Source organism: Glycine soja, chromosome 16 (genome assembly GCF_004193775.1).
Source record: "Glycine soja cultivar W05 chromosome 16, ASM419377v2, whole genome shotgun sequence".
Taxonomy (NCBI): Eukaryota; Viridiplantae; Streptophyta; class Magnoliopsida; order Fabales; family Fabaceae; genus Glycine; species Glycine soja.
Window position 1 is genome coordinate 37,203,102 of NC_041017.1, and position 22,850 is coordinate 37,225,951.

At 32.0% G+C, this 22,850-nt stretch overlaps 3 protein-coding genes and 1 pseudogene across 5 annotated transcripts; 1 reads left to right on the forward strand and 3 right to left on the reverse strand.

Annotated features, from left to right (window-relative positions):
* The first annotated feature begins 858 nt into the window (after nucleotides 1–858).
* On the forward strand, nucleotides 859–4,094 carry LOC114390731 (annotated as a pseudogene).
* Nucleotides 4,095–4,951: 857 nt separating this feature from the next.
* LOC114389212 (putative zinc finger A20 and AN1 domain-containing stress-associated protein 8) lies at nucleotides 4,952–5,619 on the reverse strand. The gene has a single exon (XM_028349842.1). The coding sequence runs from the start codon at nucleotides 5,553–5,555 to the stop codon at nucleotides 5,124–5,126; it is 432 nt and encodes a 143-aa protein (XP_028205643.1). The 5' UTR covers nucleotides 5,556–5,619; the 3' UTR covers nucleotides 4,952–5,123.
* A 2,756-nt stretch (nucleotides 5,620–8,375) lies between these two features.
* On the reverse strand, nucleotides 8,376–10,430 carry LOC114390097 (putative clathrin assembly protein At1g33340). Its single transcript, XM_028350781.1, has one exon. The coding sequence runs from the start codon at nucleotides 10,083–10,085 to the stop codon at nucleotides 8,793–8,795; it is 1,293 nt and encodes a 430-aa protein (XP_028206582.1). The 5' UTR covers nucleotides 10,086–10,430; the 3' UTR covers nucleotides 8,376–8,792.
* A 3,738-nt stretch (nucleotides 10,431–14,168) lies between these two features.
* LOC114388940 lies at nucleotides 14,169–19,771 on the reverse strand. Of its 3 annotated transcripts, none has more exons than XR_003661654.1 (7): nucleotides 19,241–19,771; nucleotides 18,971–19,046; nucleotides 17,866–17,992; nucleotides 17,637–17,727; nucleotides 17,166–17,247; nucleotides 15,264–15,313; nucleotides 14,169–14,581 (listed from the first exon to the last, which is right to left on the reverse strand). XR_003661654.1 is itself a non-coding variant. In XM_028349489.1 (7 exons), the coding sequence occupies exons 1-6, from the start codon at nucleotides 19,610–19,612 to the stop codon at nucleotides 15,293–15,295; spliced, it is 753 nt and encodes a 250-aa protein (XP_028205290.1). In that variant the 5' UTR covers nucleotides 19,613–19,768; the 3' UTR covers nucleotides 14,185–14,581; nucleotides 15,264–15,292. The 3 variants fall into 3 exon arrangements, 1 of the variants encoding a protein (XP_028205290.1); XM_028349489.1 differs by having other exon boundaries at nucleotides 14,185–14,581; nucleotides 17,657–17,727; nucleotides 17,866–17,996; nucleotides 19,241–19,768; XR_003661653.1 differs by lacking the exon at nucleotides 14,169–14,581 and having other exon boundaries at nucleotides 17,866–17,996; nucleotides 19,241–19,769.
* Between the last annotated feature and the right edge of the window lie 3,079 nt (nucleotides 19,772–22,850).

The following is a 22,850-nucleotide window of genomic DNA, read 5'->3' on the forward strand; positions in this document are numbered from 1 at the left end:
GTATATTGAGTAATTCAAATATCTACTGATAACGTGAATTAATATTTATTTATTTTAATTATATGATATGGATAATATTTTTCCTTATTGAAAAAAGTTATTTATGAAAAGTTATTCCTTATTGATTATTATCTTTATTTACTTGGAGATAGATCGCATTCCTTAATTGAAAAAAATATAAAAAAATCACCTTTGTTAATATTTCTTAAAATTATTTTATTTTAATTATTTTAAAATTTTGAACATATAAAAAATATTATGATTTTAAATAGATCACCATGTGAAAACTTCGACAAGATACTTGTTTAAAATATTTTATATGGAATAAATCAATCAACTAAGTAAATAAATTTTTCACCAAAAGAAAATCATTAAATCTTAGTTATATCTCGAGTAGAGAAAATAGTTTTAAAATTTGGATCCATTTTGTCCCTTCCCATCACAAATCAGAGATCTAATCAAGTGGGAATGCTCATTAGATCATTTTATATAGTTAATTCAGTTTGACCTAATCCAATTGAATTAGTTGGATCAAAATTTATTATTTTAAAAAACAAAATTAAATCAAATATAAAAAAAGTACAATCAAAAGTGGAACTAAAGACTTAAAATTTATTTAGTAGATTGATTTGTCATTAAACTATCAAGTTTAATTATTAAACTTATGAGATAATTAATTCATATATTTATACTTTATATTACTTAAATTATTCGTATGATTCTGAGTCACTACCAAATAGTTTCTTGTATTTGATTTGGAAGAAAATAGAAGAAAAAATCATTTTGTAGATAAAAAAATTTAAAAAATTTTATTCAGCTTTTTATTTATTTATTTTTTTGACAGATTTTCCCTCTATGCGACTAAACCTGAAACAACAATGCTACTCCGCTTCCATAGAAGAGCCTCCACCACTCGTTTACACCCCTTCGTCACATCACTTTCCAATACACACCCTTTCTCCACCTCTCCACCATCCATTTCTGACGCCGCAGCCCGAACCCGCCTCTTGAACTCCATCCGCACCCTCCAATCCGCCGACGCCGCCGTCTCCGTCTCCGTCGACTTCTTCCACCGAATGCTAACCCTAAACCCCTTTCCCTGCATCCAAGACTTCAACCTCTTGTTCGGCATCGTCGCGAAATCGCAGCACTTCGCCACCGCCATTTCCCTAATCAAAACCCTTCATTCTCTCGGTTATGAAATTGCTGACGTGTACACCCTCAACATTCTCATCAATTGCCTCTGCCGCCTGCGCAAAACGACGCTGGGGTTCGCCGTTTTGGGTCTCATGACCAAAATCGGCTTGGAACCCACGCTGGTGACACTTAACACCATTGCTAACGGTCTCTGCATTGAAGGGGACGTGAATCACGCCCTTTGGTTGGTGGAAAAATGGAAATTTTGGGGTATCGCTGCAATGCTCGAACGTATGGGGCGTTGGTTAATGGTTTGTGTAAAATTGGGGATACTTCTGGTGCTTTGGAGAGTTTGAAGAAGATGGTGAGGAGAAATTTGGAGCCTAATGTTGTGGTTTATAATGCGATTTTGGATGGGCTTTGCAAGAGAGGGTTGGTGGGTGAGGCTTTGGGGTTGTTCTACGAGATGGGTGTTGTTAATGTTGAGCCTAATGTTGTGACTTACAATTGCTTGATTCAGGGTTTGTGTGGTGAGGTTGGTGGGTGGAGGGAAGGGGTGGGTTTGTTCAATGAGATGGTGGCGGAGAAGGGGATTGTGGCGGATGTGCAAACCTTTTCGATTTTGGTGAATGGTTTTTGCAAAGAGGGGTTGCTTTTGAGGGCGGAGAGCGTGGTGGGTTTTATGATTAGGATTGGGGTGGAGCTGAATGTTGTGACATAAAACTCATTGATTAGTGGGTATTGTTTGAGGAATCGGATGGAGGAGGCGGTGAGGGTGTTTGGTTTGATGGTTCGCGAGGGGGAGGGGTGTTTGCCGAGTGTTGTGACATATAATTCGTTGATTCATGGGTGGTGTAAGGTTAAGAAGGTGAATAAGGCTATGAGTCTGTTGAGTGAAATGGTTGGGAAATGGTTGGATCCTGATGTGTTCACTTGGACCAGTCTTATAGGTGGGTTTTTTGAAGTGGGAAAGCCACTGGCTGCAAAGGAGTTGTTTATCACTATGAAAGACCAAGGCCAGGTTCCCATTCTCCAGACATGTGCTGTTGTGTTGGATGGGTTGTACAAGTGCTGGCTTGATTCTGAGGCAATGACGTTGTTTAGGGCGATGGAGAAGAGTGGTCTAGATCTTGATATTGTGATTTACAATATAATGCTTGATGGAATGTGCAAGATGGGAAAACTGAATGATGCAAGGAAACTTCTTTCTTTTGTTCTGGTTAAAGGGTTGAAAATTGATTCATATACTTGGAACATAATGATTAAAGGTCTGTGTAGAGAAGGACTGCTGGATGATGCTGAAGAGTTGCTTAGGAAAATGAAAGAGAATGGGTGCCCGCCTAATAAATGCTCATATAATGTCTTTGTCCAGGGACTGTTGCGAAAATATGATATTTCAAGGTCCAGAAAATATCTTCAAATAATGAAAGACAAAGGCTTTCCAGTAGATGCTACCACAGCCGAGTTGCTTATACGTTTCTTATCTGCTAATGAAGAAGATAATGCATTTCAAGAGTTCCTGCAGATCTGAAGTTGTTTGAATTTAGTATCTGTTAATTATTTGATGTGGATTCATATCAATTTTGGATACCAGTCTAATCATAATGTTAGACTGTCCAACAAGCCCCTTAATGGTGGGTTCTATCCTTTAGGCAATTGTGGGTTCAACTGCCCTAAATCTTTCATAACCATATGGTAGAAAGTACAGGGAAGAGCACGGAATGATGTTCTTCTATGAAATTCAAACAAGGATTATGACAATGATGGAACTCTGAAGGTATATCATCCAAGAGTTCAGAGAAGCCTACATGTTTTTGCCAAGACATTAACCCAATTCAATGCCAACAAATTGAAGGCCTTGTTTTTCTAGCTTACTGTCCCTAGAAAAACAATAAATAGGATTTTTCTAGCTTTGATTTTGTAACAAAAAAAAACACTTCGATTTGCATGATATTTGTTACAATAAATAGGATTTAAATTCTTTTTACACTCAAGTTTAATCGATGATATCAAGTTTGAGTTTTGGGAATCCTTGCATTAATACTTAGTAAAAACTTCACTTTAAGTAGTCCTACTTGTCTCTAGCCCAAATAAGGTGAATCAACCAAAAAACAACATCCAAATACTTTGATTAAATGTCAATGACTCGTTGTTCATGACATAGTTAGAAAACCACTTCAAGTTTCTGTTCGGTAGAGACAAATCTCCCTGCCTAGTACCAAAGTTGCTTGAATGGGTAAACTTGATATGACAAATTTATCGAGTGCCACTCTTGATTGAACTATATGGAAGATATTTGCATATTTCAGCCACAGCTCTACTTTTTCTTCTGAAAATTTTTTGTAGGTACTATTTAACTTAAGCTTTCTTAAAAAATCGTCTACATAGCTCTAAATTTCTTCATTTCGTGTTTCAGGAGGTGCTGATGAACCAGATTTGCACTAGAACGTCGGGTTGCTTGAACTGGTTTCAAACATGCCCTTCCTTCTCCCTCTATTCTCAACCCCAAGAAAGAAACCATGGTTTCTGCAGAACCTACATTTTTCCCTAATCAACTAACTTCCAGTGCTATCATTTTCCAGTAATCCTCTCAAATCTCAACCATTCTAATCGCCAATGTAACATTGAAGACAATAAATAGGTCTGCAGGCATACGGGGGGAGCCAAGCATGCTCAATTTGAACTGTTTCTATCTGATTTTTCCTTGAATAAGTTGCAACCCGACATGCTTCTGGGTGGATTTCCCCAGCATGAGACCATTCATCCTTGGTTGCTTGTTATGCAACCTGGTGGGACCTGTAAAGAGCAGAGCTATGAACAATGTTCATATCTTGCTTGTAGACTCTGGAAAATTCTGGCCAGAACTTGAAGGAACCCAATGAAGTGAAATCACCCACATCTTGTTTGTATAACTTATTCACACTAAACAACAGAATTCAAATAATTCATTTGGTTTGAAAAAATATTTCTCAATGACATGTTTAAATGGGGTGCAATAATAAGCATATACTACAAGAGAGTGGTAAGGGTGAAAAATTTGTAGAAGGATTACTGAATTATGTGAATGACGAAATTAAGAATGACAGTCACGAAAATAATATTAAACAGGTGATGAGCATAATAAGTATAAGAAAAGCATATCTTAGCACATAAAACATTAATTTAATTTAGAAAACAAATGGGGGGAATATATTTGTATTTTTTATATTCCAGAAGAATAGAAAAAACATATATGACACATACATCTTGAACAATAAAGAGAAGAAAATATGTGTGATAAGAGGAAAAAAAAATTTTGTAGCCAATAGAAAATAGTCTAATAAAATTTCAAGGATTTGGGTAAGATTATTTGATAGATGTTTTATATTAAAAAATTTAATGAAATCTATAGAAATCTTTCTTAAAAAATAATTCAATGAAATTTGTATAATTTCAAATACCAAAAGACTTTTTAAAGTTATAAAAATTTATAATTATATATTATCAGATTTTATTATTCTGAATATCACAAAACTTATTTATATCATTTAAAATTTTTAATTAAATACTATAAGACTTTTTTATAATATTATATGTACATAGGATTGATGGTTTAGAATCTATTAACAAGATACTCAACCTAATTATAATTAAGTTGCCCACAATGAACCAAAACCAACTTGATGACCTAACTTAACTCTAAAATATATAATTCATCACTTAAATTAGGTTGAACATAGATTAGTGGGTCGATCATGACTCCATGCACCCCTAATGAATGGAGATGACCCATAATGAAAAAAGGAACAAATTAACAGAGAAAGGAAGCAACATCTTAAATGACAAATAATGAGTAAGAAATTCATAATCAATAGAGCAACATTTACAATTCATGATGGAATGTTGATAACACCTAATACCTATCGATTCCTATCATCATAACAGAAAATACTGGGAGAAATCGTACACAAATTGACAAAGCAGAACGATGAATCCAAACCCAATCCTTAAATCTTATGTTCTAACTTATCACCGATACATACAGGATTTTGTTTAACCAAACCTTGACGACCAATTTCCTTTAAATCCACTTTGCATGCATGCTTCTCCGGGTATCTATGTGTTCCACAAAACACATCCCCACAACGGCATCCAAACCCTAATAGCCCAACCTTTTTGTTGCAGCACTTGCACCTCTTTCGCTTGTTGTTCATTCCCTCAGCGTCGGTGAGAGTAACATCAACCATAGCATCAGTGTTAGAATCTTCAGAAGTTGATGACTGATCAAGAACAAAAACTTGGTCATTCAAGTTCTTGGTTTCACACTCATTTGATTTGGTGACTTTGAGATAATCTTTGTAACACTTTGAACAAAGGTTCTTGTTGGCAGAAGAACCGTAGAAGCCACAGCCACTAGCACAAAGTGATGGAACCTCCATTTTGTTTTGGCTTGAGGAAAAACGTAGAAAAGATCTTGCTATCACCTCGCAAATTTGGAGCAAGAAGAACAGAAAGTGTGCAATACATGAGATACTTGAAGGGTATTTATACCCAACCATAGTAAAATCCTAGAAAATCCTTATCTTAATTAAGTATAAAATATATCTTTATCAAATATAACTTTTATTAGACTAGATATCTTATCAGCATAAAATCCTTAAATGATAAGAAAGATATATATATCGATAAATAGATTCGAACTTGAATGAGAATTATTTGGCTATAATTCTTGAATAAGAGCAATTTGAGAATGTTTTTAAAGGCAATTTTTTCAACGTGGGTGATTTTAGTTGTTTTTCTTTTACAAGTGTTGTTAGATATTTTTCTTAACCTTGTTAGTTTTTATGTCTTTCAGACTATCATTTTCAATATCTTTGAATTTGAATTTTAATATTTTTTAAAAGAAATTATCAATAATTAAAAATAATTTTATATCATAATATAAATTATTTATCATAAATATAAAATATAATTTATTTATTACAAAAATTTAATTATAATAGAATTTATATATTTCTTTAATAAAAAAATTAGTATATAAAATAAAAATTTATTATAAATTCTAGTACAATTATATATCATCAAATAACACAAATAATATTAATTTATTTTTCCTAATCTATTATTTTTTTAAAAGATTTGAATTTTGGACCACTCAAGACACACAAGTCACTAACATTTATCATAACAAGTGTTAAATTTATACATTAACTAACCTCTTTATCTACATATAACTTACGAAATTAAGAAAAATTAAATTAATCAGTTAAAGTTTAAAGTAAAAAATATCATTATTGAACTGACATTACGAAATTAAGAAAAATTAAATTAATCACTTAAAGTTTAAAGTAAAAAAAAATCATTATTGAACTGACATGTAAATCATTTAGGCTTAGATAAAAGCTAGATTAAACCTAATAAAAAAAGGATAAATAGTCGAACTCGTCATCAAAGTGTGATATGATAACAAATTGATTTATGAAAGATAAAAAATATATATATATAAGTTTAATCCTTAAATATGTAAAATGTGCAACAAATTAGTCCTACCATTAAATTTGTAAGATAATTTTATCATTAATTTTTAATGTTAAAGGATTAATTTAACAGTAAGTTATATTATTTTAGAATCAATTTGACATTATAATGCAAAATTTGAGACCAACTTATAATTAAATTGTCTATAGGACTAATTTTTTGTATTTTTTCACAAGGACTAAATTTATATTTTTCATCTTTAAGGAATTAATTTGTCAGCGTATCTTCCTTATGAGGATGAATTTGACTATTTATCTTAAAAAAATAAATTATTAAACATTAATAAAATGGAATCAAATTGAGGTAATTCATTCAACTCTAATTTTCAACTTGTCATGGGTATGGGCCTTTCCAGGCTCATAATGAGATTCGGGTCTGTTTATCAAAGTTTAAGAATTAATTCTTTCCCTGCATTTTACGAGTTTATTATCTTTTTAGTCACCAAATCTTTAAGAATTCTATTTTTAGTTTTCAATTTTTTTTAATTAATTAATAGTCTTTAACTTTTTTCATTCTTATTTTTAATTCTTTAAATATTTTTCTGTTGCCAAAAGATTAAAAGTAAAAACAGAAAAAAAGTTAAGAAACTAAAATCATTAAAAATAAAAAGTTCAAAGACTAAAAATAAAAATCTTAAAATATTTAGAGATTAAAAACATAATAAATCTTATATTTTAAAATAAAAATTATAATTTCCATAAAAATATATAAAATTATAGTTCTAATTAATTTGAGTGTAAATCTTAATTATGTTATATAGAGTAGGATATTGAATTTGCTTAATTATTAAACTTTAATTAACATTCTTTTAGTAATTATAAGTTAAACTAGATAATTTAAACCCAATGGGTGTAGCAATACATGTTGAGTTTGTAGAAGGGAGTGAATCTAAATTCAATTTTCATGAATACACATCTTTTAAGAGAGACATGTAGTTTTAAGTGTAACTATATCTCAAATCAAATATTAATTAATTTCAGTTGACTCAGATAAACAAAACTTATGAGAAATCTTGGAGTTTCACTAAAAAATCAAAGACTTTACTTATGAATTATGATAGTTAAAAAAATTAAATAGTTTCAGTTTATCAAATTAAAATCCCTAAAGATAAGAAAATAATTCAATATCTTAAACAATACAATTAGTTATCATCAAATCCTTATATAAATACAAATAATTAACCTTAATGTATGTTGTCATTATCCTAATGTATTTGCACCATAGAAACTCATGGTTGAACTTGTTTTCATGTGATTACCATTTTTTGTCTATTATATTGGTATTTTATCACTTGACCTAGTCTGGGCCATTAGACTAAAGTGTGAAATCATATTGGATTAAGCTAATTTTTTTTCTAAGTTGTAAATTTATTGGCTTAGTCTTATCCTGTGTTGGCCCATTAGGTCAAATTGAACCTCCTATTTAAAAAAATATTTAATTTAATATAAAAAATTATAAGGTGAGAAATACTCCATACTTATATACTTTATCTTAATACTATATTTAATTAATATGAGACTTCAGCACACCTCCTTGGTTACATGTCACCTGTGGGACTTCAACACATATTTCTTTATCTATGATTATATGCCACAATTAAGATACACTAAAAGTGACCAAAATTAAGGTGGTTTCTAGTCGATGTCAACTTTCATTATTGTCTTATATATTTGAGGACTTTTTTAATCTTAATAAATTGATTATTCTTTGCACAAGAAAAATTACATACAATATAAATTATGTATCTATTTTACAAAGTAAGTAATTGAACAAGTAGTTTGAAAAAAAAATAACACCAACTAAAACATGATCCACTAAAGATGACACTAATAATTTCCTCCCTCTAATTATGTTTACCCAAGACATTGTACCTACAGAAAACAATTAAAATATGAAAACAATATTACACACAATTGAAAATAACCTATTCTGTTTTAGTACTCTTCTAAACATTTTTTCCCCACGTTTCTCACAGCAGCATTCACTCACATATTACAGTTGTTCATGAAGTTGCAGAAGCTATAGCACCATATACTTTTCCTTCACAATATGGTGTAAAACAGGGAAAATCATTGACAGTATTATTTAATTTACCAAAACCATTGAAGAACTCATCCAACCTTGTTGATTTAGCAGGTTCATACCTTTGTAGACATGCTTGTTTGAAAACTAGAAGAAAATGGATTCAGGAACACACTAGGCCTACCGTATTCACTTTTTATATCACAAACAGCATCAGCACCTCCAAGCTTTTGCGGTGCTGGAAGAACCTGTGATTCATTGGGAACTTCATCTTCAAACACCACCCACACCATGCTTATTTTAGTCTCTAGTGTCCATGAAAGAAGAGTTGGGGTTGGTGACAAATCTATATCAATGTTCTCTTCACTCCTTTTGCTTTCTTTTGCTTCCACTGCCAACTCTATCTCTCTTGATTTTGTAAAGTGGCCTGAAATTGGAGGTGGCCTTGAGATGCTAGAAAGAGAGACAAGTGAAGCTGCAAGTTCATTTTGTGGACTACCAAGTTGTTCCAATGCCACTACATGATTCATGCTGATTATCTGAACAGAAGGGTAATCCAAATTCTTGTTTTCAACCACTTGTTTGCAACTTTCATACAGATCATGAAGCTTTTGGCTCTGCAGAGAAGCTTTCTTGAGTATTTCACAGGCTAGGCCTCTGGCTGATGCTGTTAGATCAAAAAACATGTTGACAAGAGCTGCAATTCCTTCAGAGAATGTCATATAAACTTGGAAGCTTTCTCTCAAGGTGTTGCTCATGGCAGCTTGAGCCAGGCTATGATCTGAGCATAAAATATCATGAGGGGAGCATTCCAACACCTTGTCAATAAGCACTTGGCATTTAGGCAATGTTCTGAATGCCATATCAATGGATTTCTCATCATAGCGCCTAAACTCTAACCCTTTAGACATGACAGGTTCAAGTTTTCCTGCTTGATTGATGAGCCAACTCATCCTCTCTTCAAGATAAGCTGCATACTTGTGTAGGAAACCAACTGAAGGGTGATCAGAACTCTTTGTGAAACACCTTGTACTAATTTGTAGGTGACCTGAGACATGTGCCTTGCATAGCTCTTGTTCAAAGGACCTGTTTCCCCCTCTAAGGAGGCGATGAATCAAGACAAGGGTCTTGAGGGCCACAGCATGATCCTTAGTTTTGCTTAGGCGGCGTGAAATCCTTTCAGCTAGAAAAGGAATGGACCCTGGAGTGTTTGACACAAGGAAGAGGATTTCATGCATGTATCTGTCATCAATGGTGCCATTGTCATGGCCAGTGGCACGCAGGACTGCAATCTCTATGTTGGAAAAGCCATCATGTTGGTAATGGTACATCATGGCCTTGCCAATAGAGGCATGATCTTTCACTGAGCCAAGAGCTAAGCGAAGCTTACCTTGTATATCCACACCCATTCTTCTTCTTCTTCTTCTTCTTCTTTCTCAGAAGAAAAAAAAAGAACTTTTGTAATGTTGATAGAAGAATAATGGCACAATTTGATGTGTAGAGGTAAGCAGTTGCAGGAGTACACGCATATAAAGGTGGGTGGGGAGAAGAGTGAGAAAAAGTTTGACCTTAAAAAATTGGAAGCAGCACAACTTGCAGAATCAAATCTTTCATATTTTAAACACAGAATTGTAATATGGACAAGAACATTCTTCATATAAAATAGTTTTTTACTTTTTTAGATTGTTATGTGTGATAGGTTAGCAGTCTACGTACAAACCCAACAACACTTCAATATCCTATATTAGAAGGTCAATAATCCACGTGCAAAGTCAACGAGTACAACCAAAAAGGAAGAGCTTCTTTTCTTAGGCCCTCTTGAAGCGACAGAAATGCAAGCACGACTAGTGACAAAGCCAAATTTAGTTTCCTAATCGTTCTTTTTCCTTCAACCATGATCATATTAATGATGTGAGCTGGAGAGATTGATGCAAAATGGTAGCATGGTTTAAATTATGTAGCAATTATTTCAAGTACAAAGCTTAGACGTAGTTCCTTAGATGTTGGTATTGTTCTTTCATCAGAATTAAAGTTTTAGCTCAATAATATATGTTCAAATTTTATGCAAATTATCAAAATAAAACTTCAATAATTTTAATTTTAATTGAAAATAGTACCAAAAGTATATAAATTACTTATTCGAAACAGTTTTCAAGCCTTGACACAATAGTAAGGTTGCTAACTTGTGACAATGAGGTAGGAGGTCATAGGTTGAGGGAATAAGGTAAAGTACATCTACCTTCCTCAAACCCCACTAGAGCCTAAAGGAGAAGCCTCTTACACTTGGTTGCGCTTTTCTTATTATTTATCTTCGATGTTATGCACATGAGACTGCTTTAAAGGAGATACTATATATGTCATACATGCAAAAAGTAATGAGCACACCTGTTGCATTCTTGGGTTTGTTTTCCCCTTATTCCCAGTTGTATCTAATTTTTACCTTTTAAAAGATATTTCATCTTCCCCTAGCTATAGCCTTTTTCTCTCTAACCAAATTTATGTTCCTTAAAAAACTCACCTAGCAATTATTTATAGATAAGAGTTAATCAAATTAAAGGATTGTCATCAAGGCTTTTTCATTTGTTAAAGGTCCAGTTGATCGCTATCAATATCATAATTATAACAATAATAAAGTTTGCCTTAGAAGGCTTTCAAGAGGGGGTTAGGGTGGTGGGAGTGCATACCCTTTAATGTCATTTTAGAAGAGTCAACTAGGGAAAAAGTGGAGGATGGTGGAAGGTGAAAAAGAACCTTATTCTCTTGAGAATATGATTCTGCCGCATCTAACTCTCTTGCCATTAATTCACAACATACAAAATAATTTTGACTTTGAGAAATCCTTCTTCTCATCCACAGGTTCTCCATATAATCATGCAACTTTCATTTTGCTTTTGGTAGGGAAGTTGAAGCCCCACCCACTGGCACAGAGATCCAAAGGAGAAAAGTGTAGTTGCAATATTATATTCTACCAAAGATAATCCTATATGTTTGTGCCTCATGGTACTGTAGTTTGGTCAGATCAGAATTTCAACCATGAAGTAAAATCAAATACAACAAATCAAAGCAAAACAAAATATTAAGTCAAAAGAGAGAAATTGATGAGTTTACTGTTGAAGATTGATTGGAGAAGCAGACTCATGATCACACACGGGACCTTGAGAGGAACAATGTTATCTGCTAATAGTAATAAAATACTACCAACGCAAAGGTAGTAAAATAGTTTATACTATAGACATAGAAGATAATATAAAGTCAAATTACATGGACCAAACCAGGGTTTTAAAACAACCTGACCTTGGTGAGATTGATGGGTCAGTTCTCTACTTCACTAATTCACCCGTTGAACTGATGATTTGACAAAAAAAAGTCAGTTTAAGAAAAAGAAAACTGAAAAACAATCATATTTTTTATTATTTTAATCAAATTTAAACTAATTTGTTTTCTTAAGTCTTCATACATTGAATTTAAGATAACTATCGTTTCACATAACAAAAATCAGAGACATAAAGAAAAGAAAATGGAGTCTTTGATGGTGGAGAAAAATAAGTGAGAAATTTTTTTTCTCTAAATATTTTAACATAGTTATATGCTCATGATCAAACACTCTTTCTGATAAACTCTTAAAAAAGTAAGTAATTTAATTCTTATAAAAGAAAAGTAAAAAAAAAAAACTTATCTAAAAGTTAAGTAAAAAAATTTTAAAACAAATATTTATTTTTTATCTATGTCTCTCCTCTTTTGTTTTTCTTCGGTTTTCTCTTCCTTTCTCTTGAATAATCTCTTTTAAGTTAAAGGAAATAAAAATTTCCAAACTCCTTCGACTTTATTTTTTGAATTCTTATTTTAAAATTTAACTTTAAAATCAATTTATGAAAAGTAGATTTTTTTTTATACGGTAATGAAATTTGAATTAATGACCTCATGCTAGTTATCCCAACCCCTACCACTAAGCTAATCACACCTTAAAATTATTTTTTATTATACCCTTTTATAAAATTATTTAATCAATTTGTTCACTCTTAAATAGACACTAATAATCGTACTTTTATTTTATTCAATGACCCCCATTTTTGGCTATGCAACATTAAATTAAATCGTCCAATCATCTCCAATGTATATGCTGTTGACGGCTACGAATATCCTTGTATGGAGGATTCCTCGTGTCAATTTCCAACTTGATGGCGTTAAAACAACATTAAATAAGATTGTGTTGTGTGGCATCAATTTCAGGGCTGACAAATTTCTAATGGACTAAGCCAATATAGTGCACATAAATTATAGTAAATAAATGCTATCTTTCACAGTGACACAGACCGTGTTAAAAAAAAGTGACACAGACTGTGTATAAATTCATATATTCTCATTGACAAAGCAAAGTCAAGAAACAACAAGATAAGCCAGAATCTCCACAACAGAGAAATGGAGAAAAGAGAATTTCAACCAATTAGGACTGATGTACTGTACATTACCACACAACTTATTTTTTTTAATATTGTTTATTTGGGGTTAATCCAAAGCAAGTGGTTAGTTATCAGCCACTGCTTGTGGACTTCATATGATGGGAATTTGACCAGGAGAATGGTAAAAAGTGTAAAGTGGGTAATCTATAGATATGAGCATAAGAGTGAAGGAATCACGGTTAGAATGTAATCCATATCCACATCTAAAACCATGGTTTAGGGAACCACGTGTTGACTTCGTAGCAATATCAAATCTTTCCCACACCCACAGCAATCATTCCTCTAGAAAAAAGTTTTCTTCCTTCTTTTTTTTTACATCTCTTAAATCTATGATTGTAACTGCTGTACCTGATTAAAGATTAAATAAATAGATTTTTTTATTAAAAACCACAAGCACATATTAAAAAAACTATAGTTATAATAAACTAATAACACTTTTATATAATTTTTTCATTTAATTTCATAAAGTATCTTAAAAACACTTGTTAGTATTCTCCCAAGATAACAGGTTCAAACTATTTTTAACCAAAATATATAATTTACAAAACATAGAATCAGAAAAACATTTAAATGGATTGGTTTGAATAAATTTCTCAATAATTATTTATAGGAGAAAAAAGTAAAATAAATAAAATTTCTTACACCTCAACTCATGAAAAAATTAAACCAGAAAGCTTCTGAAAAAGTTCAGATAAATGAATTAATTTTAACTTGTGGAAAAAAATTAGATTTATTTTACCTTGATTCATTTTATTTTATCTTACTGAAAATTTTATCGAAATTAAACCATGGTGAGGTTCATAAGTCTAAAAGCAACACCATTGTAAAGTTAGAATAGATAAATCCAAGGGAATATGATTACATGTACGTTTCTTATCCAATAAATTGTTGTATATTCATCCTGTTAGTGGATGCCATTGAGTGTTCGAAGAAATATTATTAGAATCATGAATTACAAGAACAATTTGATATTGGTTCATTGGTTGTTGTAGGAACACATAAAGAATAAAAGGCAGTAAAGTACATACCCTGTAAAAAAATCAAGAAATTGATAAATATAATTTTTTTAAAAAAAAAATAAAAGCTACAAATATCTGCATCCTGTATCTCACGTTGTCAAACTTAATTTGATGTTTGGCATAAACAAGAAAAAAAATAAAAAACTGTATACAGAGCCAGAAAACCAAGAAATTTATTTTGTTTGAAAAGATCTACAGAAAAATGCATCTTCTATTTTTGGTTGTGATCTCAATCAATGCTCCTCTAGTACACCTTAAGGCACCAGCTTTCTACAACATACTCATTGAGTTTTGTAGAATGAGTTCTCTACAATCTGAAAATTCAGCAACCTGCCCCCTTTCTTGTCAATAGCTTCGGTATTTTTCATTGTCTACCTCAATTCTTTAATGAAGAAAATGCCTCATACAGGTTCAAAGAATTTTCTTCTGCAAAATAAAAGAACTCCATATCACAATATGATAAGCCTGAACAGAAAAACAAACCATACAAATAATATATCAAAATAACTTCAATCAAAAATGAAATTACATGTTGTTCGGAATTAACTTGGTCAGCAGTGGAACTAAGGGACTAAAATCTATCCTTTCTTTTACACTTAGTTTAGAACCAATGTAAAATAGTCAAGGGCAAAGGGACTTTCGCTGACTAAATTCATCCATAAACCTAGACCCCGGTTACTTTTGTAACCAAAGCATCAAGACGACAACCAAAGGTGACCTTTGGATTCTTAAGTAGGGGGCAAAGAGGAACACGTAGGAATACCGACCACTACATAAGCCACTGGTGGCAGCGAGCAGCATCTTGTATAGGTTGGGCAGAGCTTGGAGAAGCAAGCCCCAAAATTGCTACTGGGTCAAGTTTTTAAAATTTAAGAGAACAATTGTAATAAAATTTCATAATAACCTCCTATCAAGAAAGAAAGTACCCTTTTTACCAGTGTTTAAATACCATTTAAAAGAACAATGAGTAGAAACATAATTTTCCATTATTTGACTAGTTGCTATGCATATTGAAGGTTTTCTCTTTCCTTCTTTATTTCATAACTATACCAAAATGTTTACTCAAATTTGTGGGTGTGTGGTGAGCAGGAGATAGAATAAGTTGTACCTGCATAAGGAATGAAAAGTTGAGTGCTTCTACTTGAGAGGCTTCATACCCTGTTCATGCTCCAAAAAGTAGATTCCCAGTTACTCTTTAGATAAAATAAATATAAAACTTTCTCATGAAGCTGACAACAAAATATAACAATACCATATTAAAGGAAATCATAATAGAAGTACTCTTATCTTCTTTTTTTGGCCATAACAGAAGGACTCTTACCTAATTTGAATGAAGTTTAGAAACTAACATAATAGAATAAGCAAATAGGGAAGCATACATTAGATTTTTTCATTGTTGGATACCAAATAAAAGATTATGTCTCACATTTCCAACTGCAGGAACATTTCCCAGCATTCTGTGGGGTTCAATGTTACAAAATTAAATAACTAGAATATATAAAGTATAAAGTTATAATCTCCACTAAAAATTGAGCTTCACTATAGCAAATAGAAAGACTAACTCGTGGCAATAATGGTTCAAACAGCTATTCCTTTTCAGCCAATGAATGGAATAGAAATGCATCAAAACAAGGTTTTTCTTTTTCAAATCATATTTGGGGATGAGGTTACTTGCTGGAGCACACAACTACAACAATGGTGTCATGTTCCCTTTCCTGAAATGAATTTTGCCTCCAAGCAATTGTAAGAATATTTTAGTCTTTGTAAAAATAAGAATATTCAGCATTTTGGTACGTATAAATAAAATAGTAAATCAAAACCTCATTATTGTTTGCTACCAGTTACTACTTATTACACATCCACCTATATTTGATGCTTGAAGAGTGGCAGATATTCATCTTCAAAAACCCTTAAGCAAACAGTTTTTACCATAATGTTACATAAGTCTCTCAAGGCTAGTGATAAGATTTTCAAGGATTTTAAAAAGTAGAATTGCAGCTAATATATCATTCTAAAACAAATTTCTCCAGCAATAAAAATCAATCAATCACCCAATAATATTCTTCAATGAAAGATTTATTTGGTGAATCCAATGCAAGATTTTGTATAAAAAAAAGGCCTCTAACAAAATTTATATGAATACGGTCTATACAGCACATAACTGTTAAGCTTCCCTAATAAAAATCATTCATTCCTAGTTTCTGTCAAAACCTTTAGAATATATTTCAATATAGTGCTGTAACATAAAACATCATGCCCAGTGTTCACTAAGAACCCCAAACAGATTGCTCAATAAGAAATAAGAGAACCTTCAACATAAACAATCGAAATACATGTCACTTATTAACAGAACTTCTGCCCAGACTGCAACAATCCATATCAATCATATCCCTCTAAATCTCTGATTTCTTGAAAATTATTATATTTAATACTTAAATATTTCATGTTATTAGAACAAAAGTGTAGCATGCACTTTTAGTTTTAATATATAACATGATAAAAACAAGTCCTTGATAGATGCTGTTTCAGAATGTATAGATTAACAGGAATAAAGAAAGAGAAATTTATTGAATATCCTTCTCCTACTAGATCAGGGGAACCCAAAATGAAGAAGAGCAAGAATGTCTTGCAATAGAAGTCTCCATGAATTCAAGAGCCTGGTCTCTCCCACCCAAAACTTATTGACCAACCAACTCCTTTTATATGCCCTTGCCTCTATTTATAGCAACCTAACCAGTAACCAACTAACTAATTTTAACTGTTTTACACTTTTACTAACAAGGTCTACTATCAAGTAGCAAGGCCTAATAAAGAGCTAAACAGGAGCTTGCCCACTTGATTCCTCAGGCCCCTCCTTTTTCCCTAATGTAGAAATTTCCTAATTGGGGATTGGGTGCTAACAGTCCCCTCTGAAATTCATTTCATTTTATGTAACTAATTATTTAATAAAACATGAAGTGATTAGATAAAAACACTGCTATTATTCCAGAGAATCCATCAGAAGGTATACCTTTGTTGCCCGCAGATCGTTTACTTCCTTTCTAAGTGAATCATCAGATAGGATTAACCGAGACAGTGCCCCAGTGGATAACCTGCAATTTAATTAATAAACACCAAAACAATTAGAGAACAGTTTGAAAAAATTAATAGGTAAGCCAGTAATTAAAATAACCATCTACATACTTAAAAGTATAACATATTGGTCTAGAATAAAGGGGCTATTATTTCACGTTAAAATGAGAAGAGTGAAACCACCATGTATCAAATTTCATATCAATAATAAAATTAATATTAAATTTTTGGGCATACATTCACTGGCAAGTAAAAACAACTATTCATGTAGATGCAGGTCAAAGATATTTTTTCACCCAAAAGGGTTCCTCTAAATAAAAAATTATAAATCCTGGATGTCATAATCAAAGTAACTAATCAGGTTCACAACTTCACATGCTCAATAACATCCTAGAACAGAAAATCATACTTTAAGCATATATCAAATACCCAAGATATTTTGCAGCTTCTGAGACAGACCCCTCAACTGCAAAAATGAGATCCAAAAGAGCTTGCATTCCCTGTTAGAAGGACCATAAGTATATGTAGTTAAGTTGCAACTAGGTTTCAAATTACCCGTAGAGTGATTTCTATGAGTGAATAAAGAAGAAATAAATAAAAAGCATGGCACAAAGAGACACATGCCACACACAACATACCGATGCAAACTTTGGATTATTAGGTCCGATTTGTGAACCACAATCTGACCCTCTAATGGATGATTTAGGAGGCAATATCTGAAGAAGCTCTCGAGGTGGTGAATAAGCTTCAAGATCCACTGTTTTCCTAACTAGCTCAAGAAAATAACATGTTATCTATCAGCATAAACACTGTTTTCCTATACATAAAATGACCATTCATCCCAGTGCAAAGTATAGTATGAACATGCATCAGGGGGAAATCCCCTGCCCTTGGCACATTATAGTCAATGTTTGGAAACACAGACCAAACTGGCCAGTTTAATCAGTTAGACTGTGAACCACTATATACTCAGTTTGATCATCCCTAAATACATTCAAATGGCTCAACCACCACCAATTTAACTAGTTGATTGAACCAATCAAATCGTGACCTTGAGCCACAGCCAGATCAATCTCTGATTCAATTTTTAAAACAATGATTCTGGTATGCAATTCAATAAAAGAACCAAAAGTAGCCCTTTACTTATTTCAGCCCTAACTATCAGTAAAGCCATATTAATTCAGACTAGGGCAAATTCTTGCATAAACCTAGTGCATGCAAGCACCAATAAAGTATTGACATGTCACTAATTACGATAGTTACTCAACAAAAAAGTTGCAAAAACCCTCACTCTAGTACTTGGCATTGTATGTTCCACTCTTTTAAGTCCCTATTTTTAACTAAAACTTCAAGTCATTTGTCAGTGGAAAGAACTGTGATTTCCAAAATTGGGGACTAAAGTGAGGTATTGGTGCAGGATAATACTTAAATGGAATTCCTTTCATGTTTTTTACGCTATTCTTCAAGAGGAGTGCTAGCAACACACTGCCCTTCTAACACACTCTTTAGTATTGGTTAAAAGTTATTAGAAATTGCAGAATCATGAGTGAAGTTCATTAAATAAGAAACGGAACCCACAAACCCATACTTTACTAGAGCACTCAATTTGGGCTCTGCGGTCTTATGCAACAACTTGTCAATCAGCAGATTCATTATTCATTATGTAAATTGCAATGCGACACAAGAAAAAAAAATGATAGAATGAATCAAATGAGAACAACAAGCAAACAATGAATGAAACACCTTTGAGAGCTATAAGAGAGCGAAGGCGATTAATCGCTGAAGCGCGGTTCTTGTGCTGGGAGCGATCTTCTGAAGCCTAAACAACACCAACAACAACACAGCATCGAGTTATAAGATTGGCTTGGTGGCTGAAGGGAGGAGGGAGAGGTCGAGGATTCGAAACTAACATTCTAACAAAAACTAACAATTAACATTTGGCCGATAAGAAAAACAATTACAAAAAAAACCCATGATGAGAAATGAAGCAAGATGAAATTTTGAGAGCAAAACCTGAGCAATGATTCCTGTGGGTAGGTGTTTGAGGCGCACTGCGGACTCACGCTTGTTACGGTGCTGACCACCTGGTCCCGAGGCCTTAAACGTGTCCATTTCGCACTGCCGCATGAGCTCCTCGTCCGAGAGGTTCAGGTAGCATTTTTCGGAACCCTCCTCGATGGTGCTGACGGTGGTGTAATTAGAGCACCATAAGTGGGTGTAGTTAGTAATTCTCGTTGTTGGAGGAAGTGAGATTGGACTAGTGTTGAGGAAGGGAAAGGGTGGTTGCGAGTGGCGAAATGGATGATGGTGTGAGAATGAAATGGCCGTTTTGTTGAGTCTGAGTGTGAGGATGAGACTTGGTTTGAAGAGGGTTTTGTGTGCCATTGTTTGACTCTCTCTCTCTCTCTCTCTCCTTCTCCTACACTTCAGAGTTCAAACTACAAACAGAGCATGCTATGCTCTGTTCTTGTAAGCTCTGCAATGGTTTGCTGCATATTCAGCCACACCTTTCTTTTAGATTTTGACTTGAATTGATTTTGAAAAAATTGTTTTTTAGTAGAATTAAGAAAGAAAATTAAAACATGGATCCTTATTGTGGCGGCTTACTTGTAAAAAGGTTATTCCAATGGCAGTAGGTCGGTCGGCAACCAAAAAAATTAAGCATTTTGGTTTTTTTATTTTTTGTTAGCTTACTCCATTTTGATTTGGTAGTTTAATTGTGGAATTCCTTTGTTTTTGTATTTTTGGATCTAAATTCTAATTTAAAAATGGAAGTGAATTGAAAAATTTGACCCCTAGGTTGAATTTAGAATGAAAGAGTTGGATTCTTACATAATATATATTTTTGTAAAAAAATCAGAAACTTTAAATGTAATTAAATTCTCAATTGAAAATTAATCTCACAATCAATCTAAAGATTCAAAGTTTATGAAAATATTTGAGATCTCATAGAAGAATTAAAGGTCTTAATTGTGATGGTCACCCAAAAAAATTATTCCAGTTAAGGAGCAAGTTAATAAAGAAATGAGTAATGAGGGTTGAGGATCTCTTTATTTCATTTTTTTCATTTGTTGAAAAATAAATGAAATGAAGAGAGACTTTTCTCAAAAGTTAAGGGTGAATTTGATTGTGTGGAATGGAATAGAAGATAAAAAAAATCATAAGAAATATTTAAATTAAAGAAGTGTACTAAATGTGTGAAATCCACACAATTTTGAAAATTTTTTATCTTTTCTTATCTATTTAATTAAGAGTACAATTAAAAATAAGAGATGTACTATGTGATAAAATAATCATTATTTTTTTCTATCATCATCCTTTTGCATTGTTCCTTCAAGCAATGACATAGAATACAAATATTATTACTTCTTGAAAACCTAATAGAAACACTTGACAACAACAACCTTCATCACCAAAACCACATTAACTTCAACCTCCCACCTCGTCATTAGGGCAAGAGTTTCTCTCTTTTTCTTTTCTCCTATTCTTTATTCCTTTGAGTTTTTATTTCTTCAATCTTGACTTGTGTAAATTTATGATTGTTTCTTGCTCTAACTTAAATTTATATTAGTTTTAAATAAATTTATGACACAATGCATACTAAGTCTCTCCCTTTACCTCTATAATTTAGTCCTTATTTCCATTTTCAACATATTTTAATTGGATTGTACTGATATTTACATAAAAGTGAGAACTTCATTAATAGTTTTCACATGAATGAATATTTCTTTTGATTTAGTACCACCGTAATTAGGACTTTAAGTTCTCCAGTGACACCATAAGGTATCCCTACAAGCTTTGGTCATTTGAATCGATTATTAGATTAATCCTCGATCAAAGCTCAGTTACACTTAGAGCTCATCGCCCCTCCACCAATAGTATATTTTGCGGGGACCAAGCACAGACTCTCCCCACAAACTCAATGTGTGTTGCCAAGTGAGTTTTACTCATTGGTCCTTCATTCTACGAACCCTTGTTGATTATGAACTTCGTTCGCAATTGGTAATGGCATAACCAGAATAGGAGTAAGGGAGAAAAGGTTACATGTTGAGTAGCGCAACACATCTATTTCGGGTACAAGGGCAACAATGGGTGCTAACCTGGGCACTTTCACATGAATGAATATGAATAAGAATCGAGAAATATAAAATTTTACATTCACTTTTTTTTTTAGTTGGATTGCACTAATATTATATTTTTATGGTGACATGCTTTCATGGTAGATCATGTGTTTTTTTTTATAAAAAAAATAATTGCCCAATGTAGTATTGACAATAGTTGCTCTCATTTATAGCTAGTTCATTGTAATAATTCTTTTGCATATTGTATTGAATATGTTTCTGTATTAAGACCATTGAAGCAAACACTTAATATCTGATTTAGTTTCTATACAACTTTAGATATCTTGTATTCTTGTTTGTTTAACTGGATAATTGCTCGTTTCCCAGTGTTTGTTGTTGTTGTTATCTTTGATGGTTGGTTGTTATGATGGTATAAATGCAAATTTCAGCATAACATTCCTCACTAATTTTGGTTGTAGGAACTTCTCCTTTTAATTTATATTTGTATATTTGAGTTGATTTCTAAGGAGTAATATATCAAATGTGGTGACATTCTTCTTCTTGTAGACTTATCTAATAAATATATTGTTTAATAATGATGTCTATCTATTTAGATAGACTCTCAATATCCGATTTAATTTTTATACACCTTTGTATATTATGTTTTATGTACTTTTAAATACGTTACAATTCAATTTGATTATTTTGATCAATCATAAATTTAGCATGTGTTTGAAAAATCATTATCCCTCACCTCAATGATTGATCTCAATATTTAGTTTAATTTCTATGCATCATTGAACATGTCATAATTCAATTAGTTTGATTGTCACGATTAATCCTAAAATCCTAAATTTAATATGTGTGTACCATTATCTCTCAAATCAATGATATAAATAACTTATTTTTTTATTTTTTCCATCACAAATTCATAATTCATTAAGAAATGTTTGTATTTACGACAAACAAGCACAAAAACCAGTATCTATAATTGTAGGCATAATGTATATAACTGGAGTGAAGTCAACATATATATAACATATAGGAAATGCTTGCAACTGAATGTGACAAAAGGAAGTCCTAGAGTATATGCATAAACTTCATTATTTTTCATAAAATTTCATTAGTCTTTAAGATGACGTAATAATTTATTATCATTATGATACATATTTACAGTAAATTAACATAAAATAATGATAAACAAAAAATATCATAATCATGAAAAATTAATAAGATTTAAAAAATTAATTACCATATTATACAAAATAAAAAAAATTTAAAATTCAATAGTTTAATCAAAATATATCCTGTACAGTTTATAAGGTAAAATATAGTTTATAAATGCTTTTATTTTAAATAATAACATTGAAATATTTTTCAAGACAAAATTTATTTTAATTTTTCATAATATTCCCCTTAAAATCGATTTCTTTTGACAAGATATTTCTTATTTTTTTATATCACTTTTATTTAATTGAAACTTAAAAGCACAATTAATAAAAAAAACAAAAAAAAGCACAATTCAACACCAAATCGAATATTTTTTATAATTTTATTTTTAT

What these genes read in the sequence shown, in the direction of transcription:
- LOC114389212 (XM_028349842.1), bottom strand. Translation starts at nt 5,555, where the DNA reads ATGGAGGTTCCATCACTTTGTGCTAGTGGCTGTGGCTTCTACGGTTCT.
- LOC114388940 (XM_028349489.1), bottom strand. Translation starts at nt 19,612, where the DNA reads ATGGCACACAAAACCCTCTTCAAACCAAGTCTCATCCTCACACTCAGA. An exon ending in ATAATCCAAAGTTTGCATCG is followed by an intron (nt 17,728 to 17,865) that starts GTATGTTGTGTG and finishes TCCTTCTAACAG; the next exon opens with GGAATGCAAGCTCTTTTGGA. An exon ending in GAAGCTGCAAAATATCTTGG is followed by an intron (nt 17,248 to 17,656) that starts GTATTTGATATA and finishes ATTAAATTGCAG; the next exon opens with GTTATCCACTGGGGCACTGT.
- LOC114390097 (XM_028350781.1), bottom strand. Translation starts at nt 10,085, where the DNA reads ATGGGTGTGGATATACAAGGTAAGCTTCGCTTAGCTCTTGGCTCAGTG.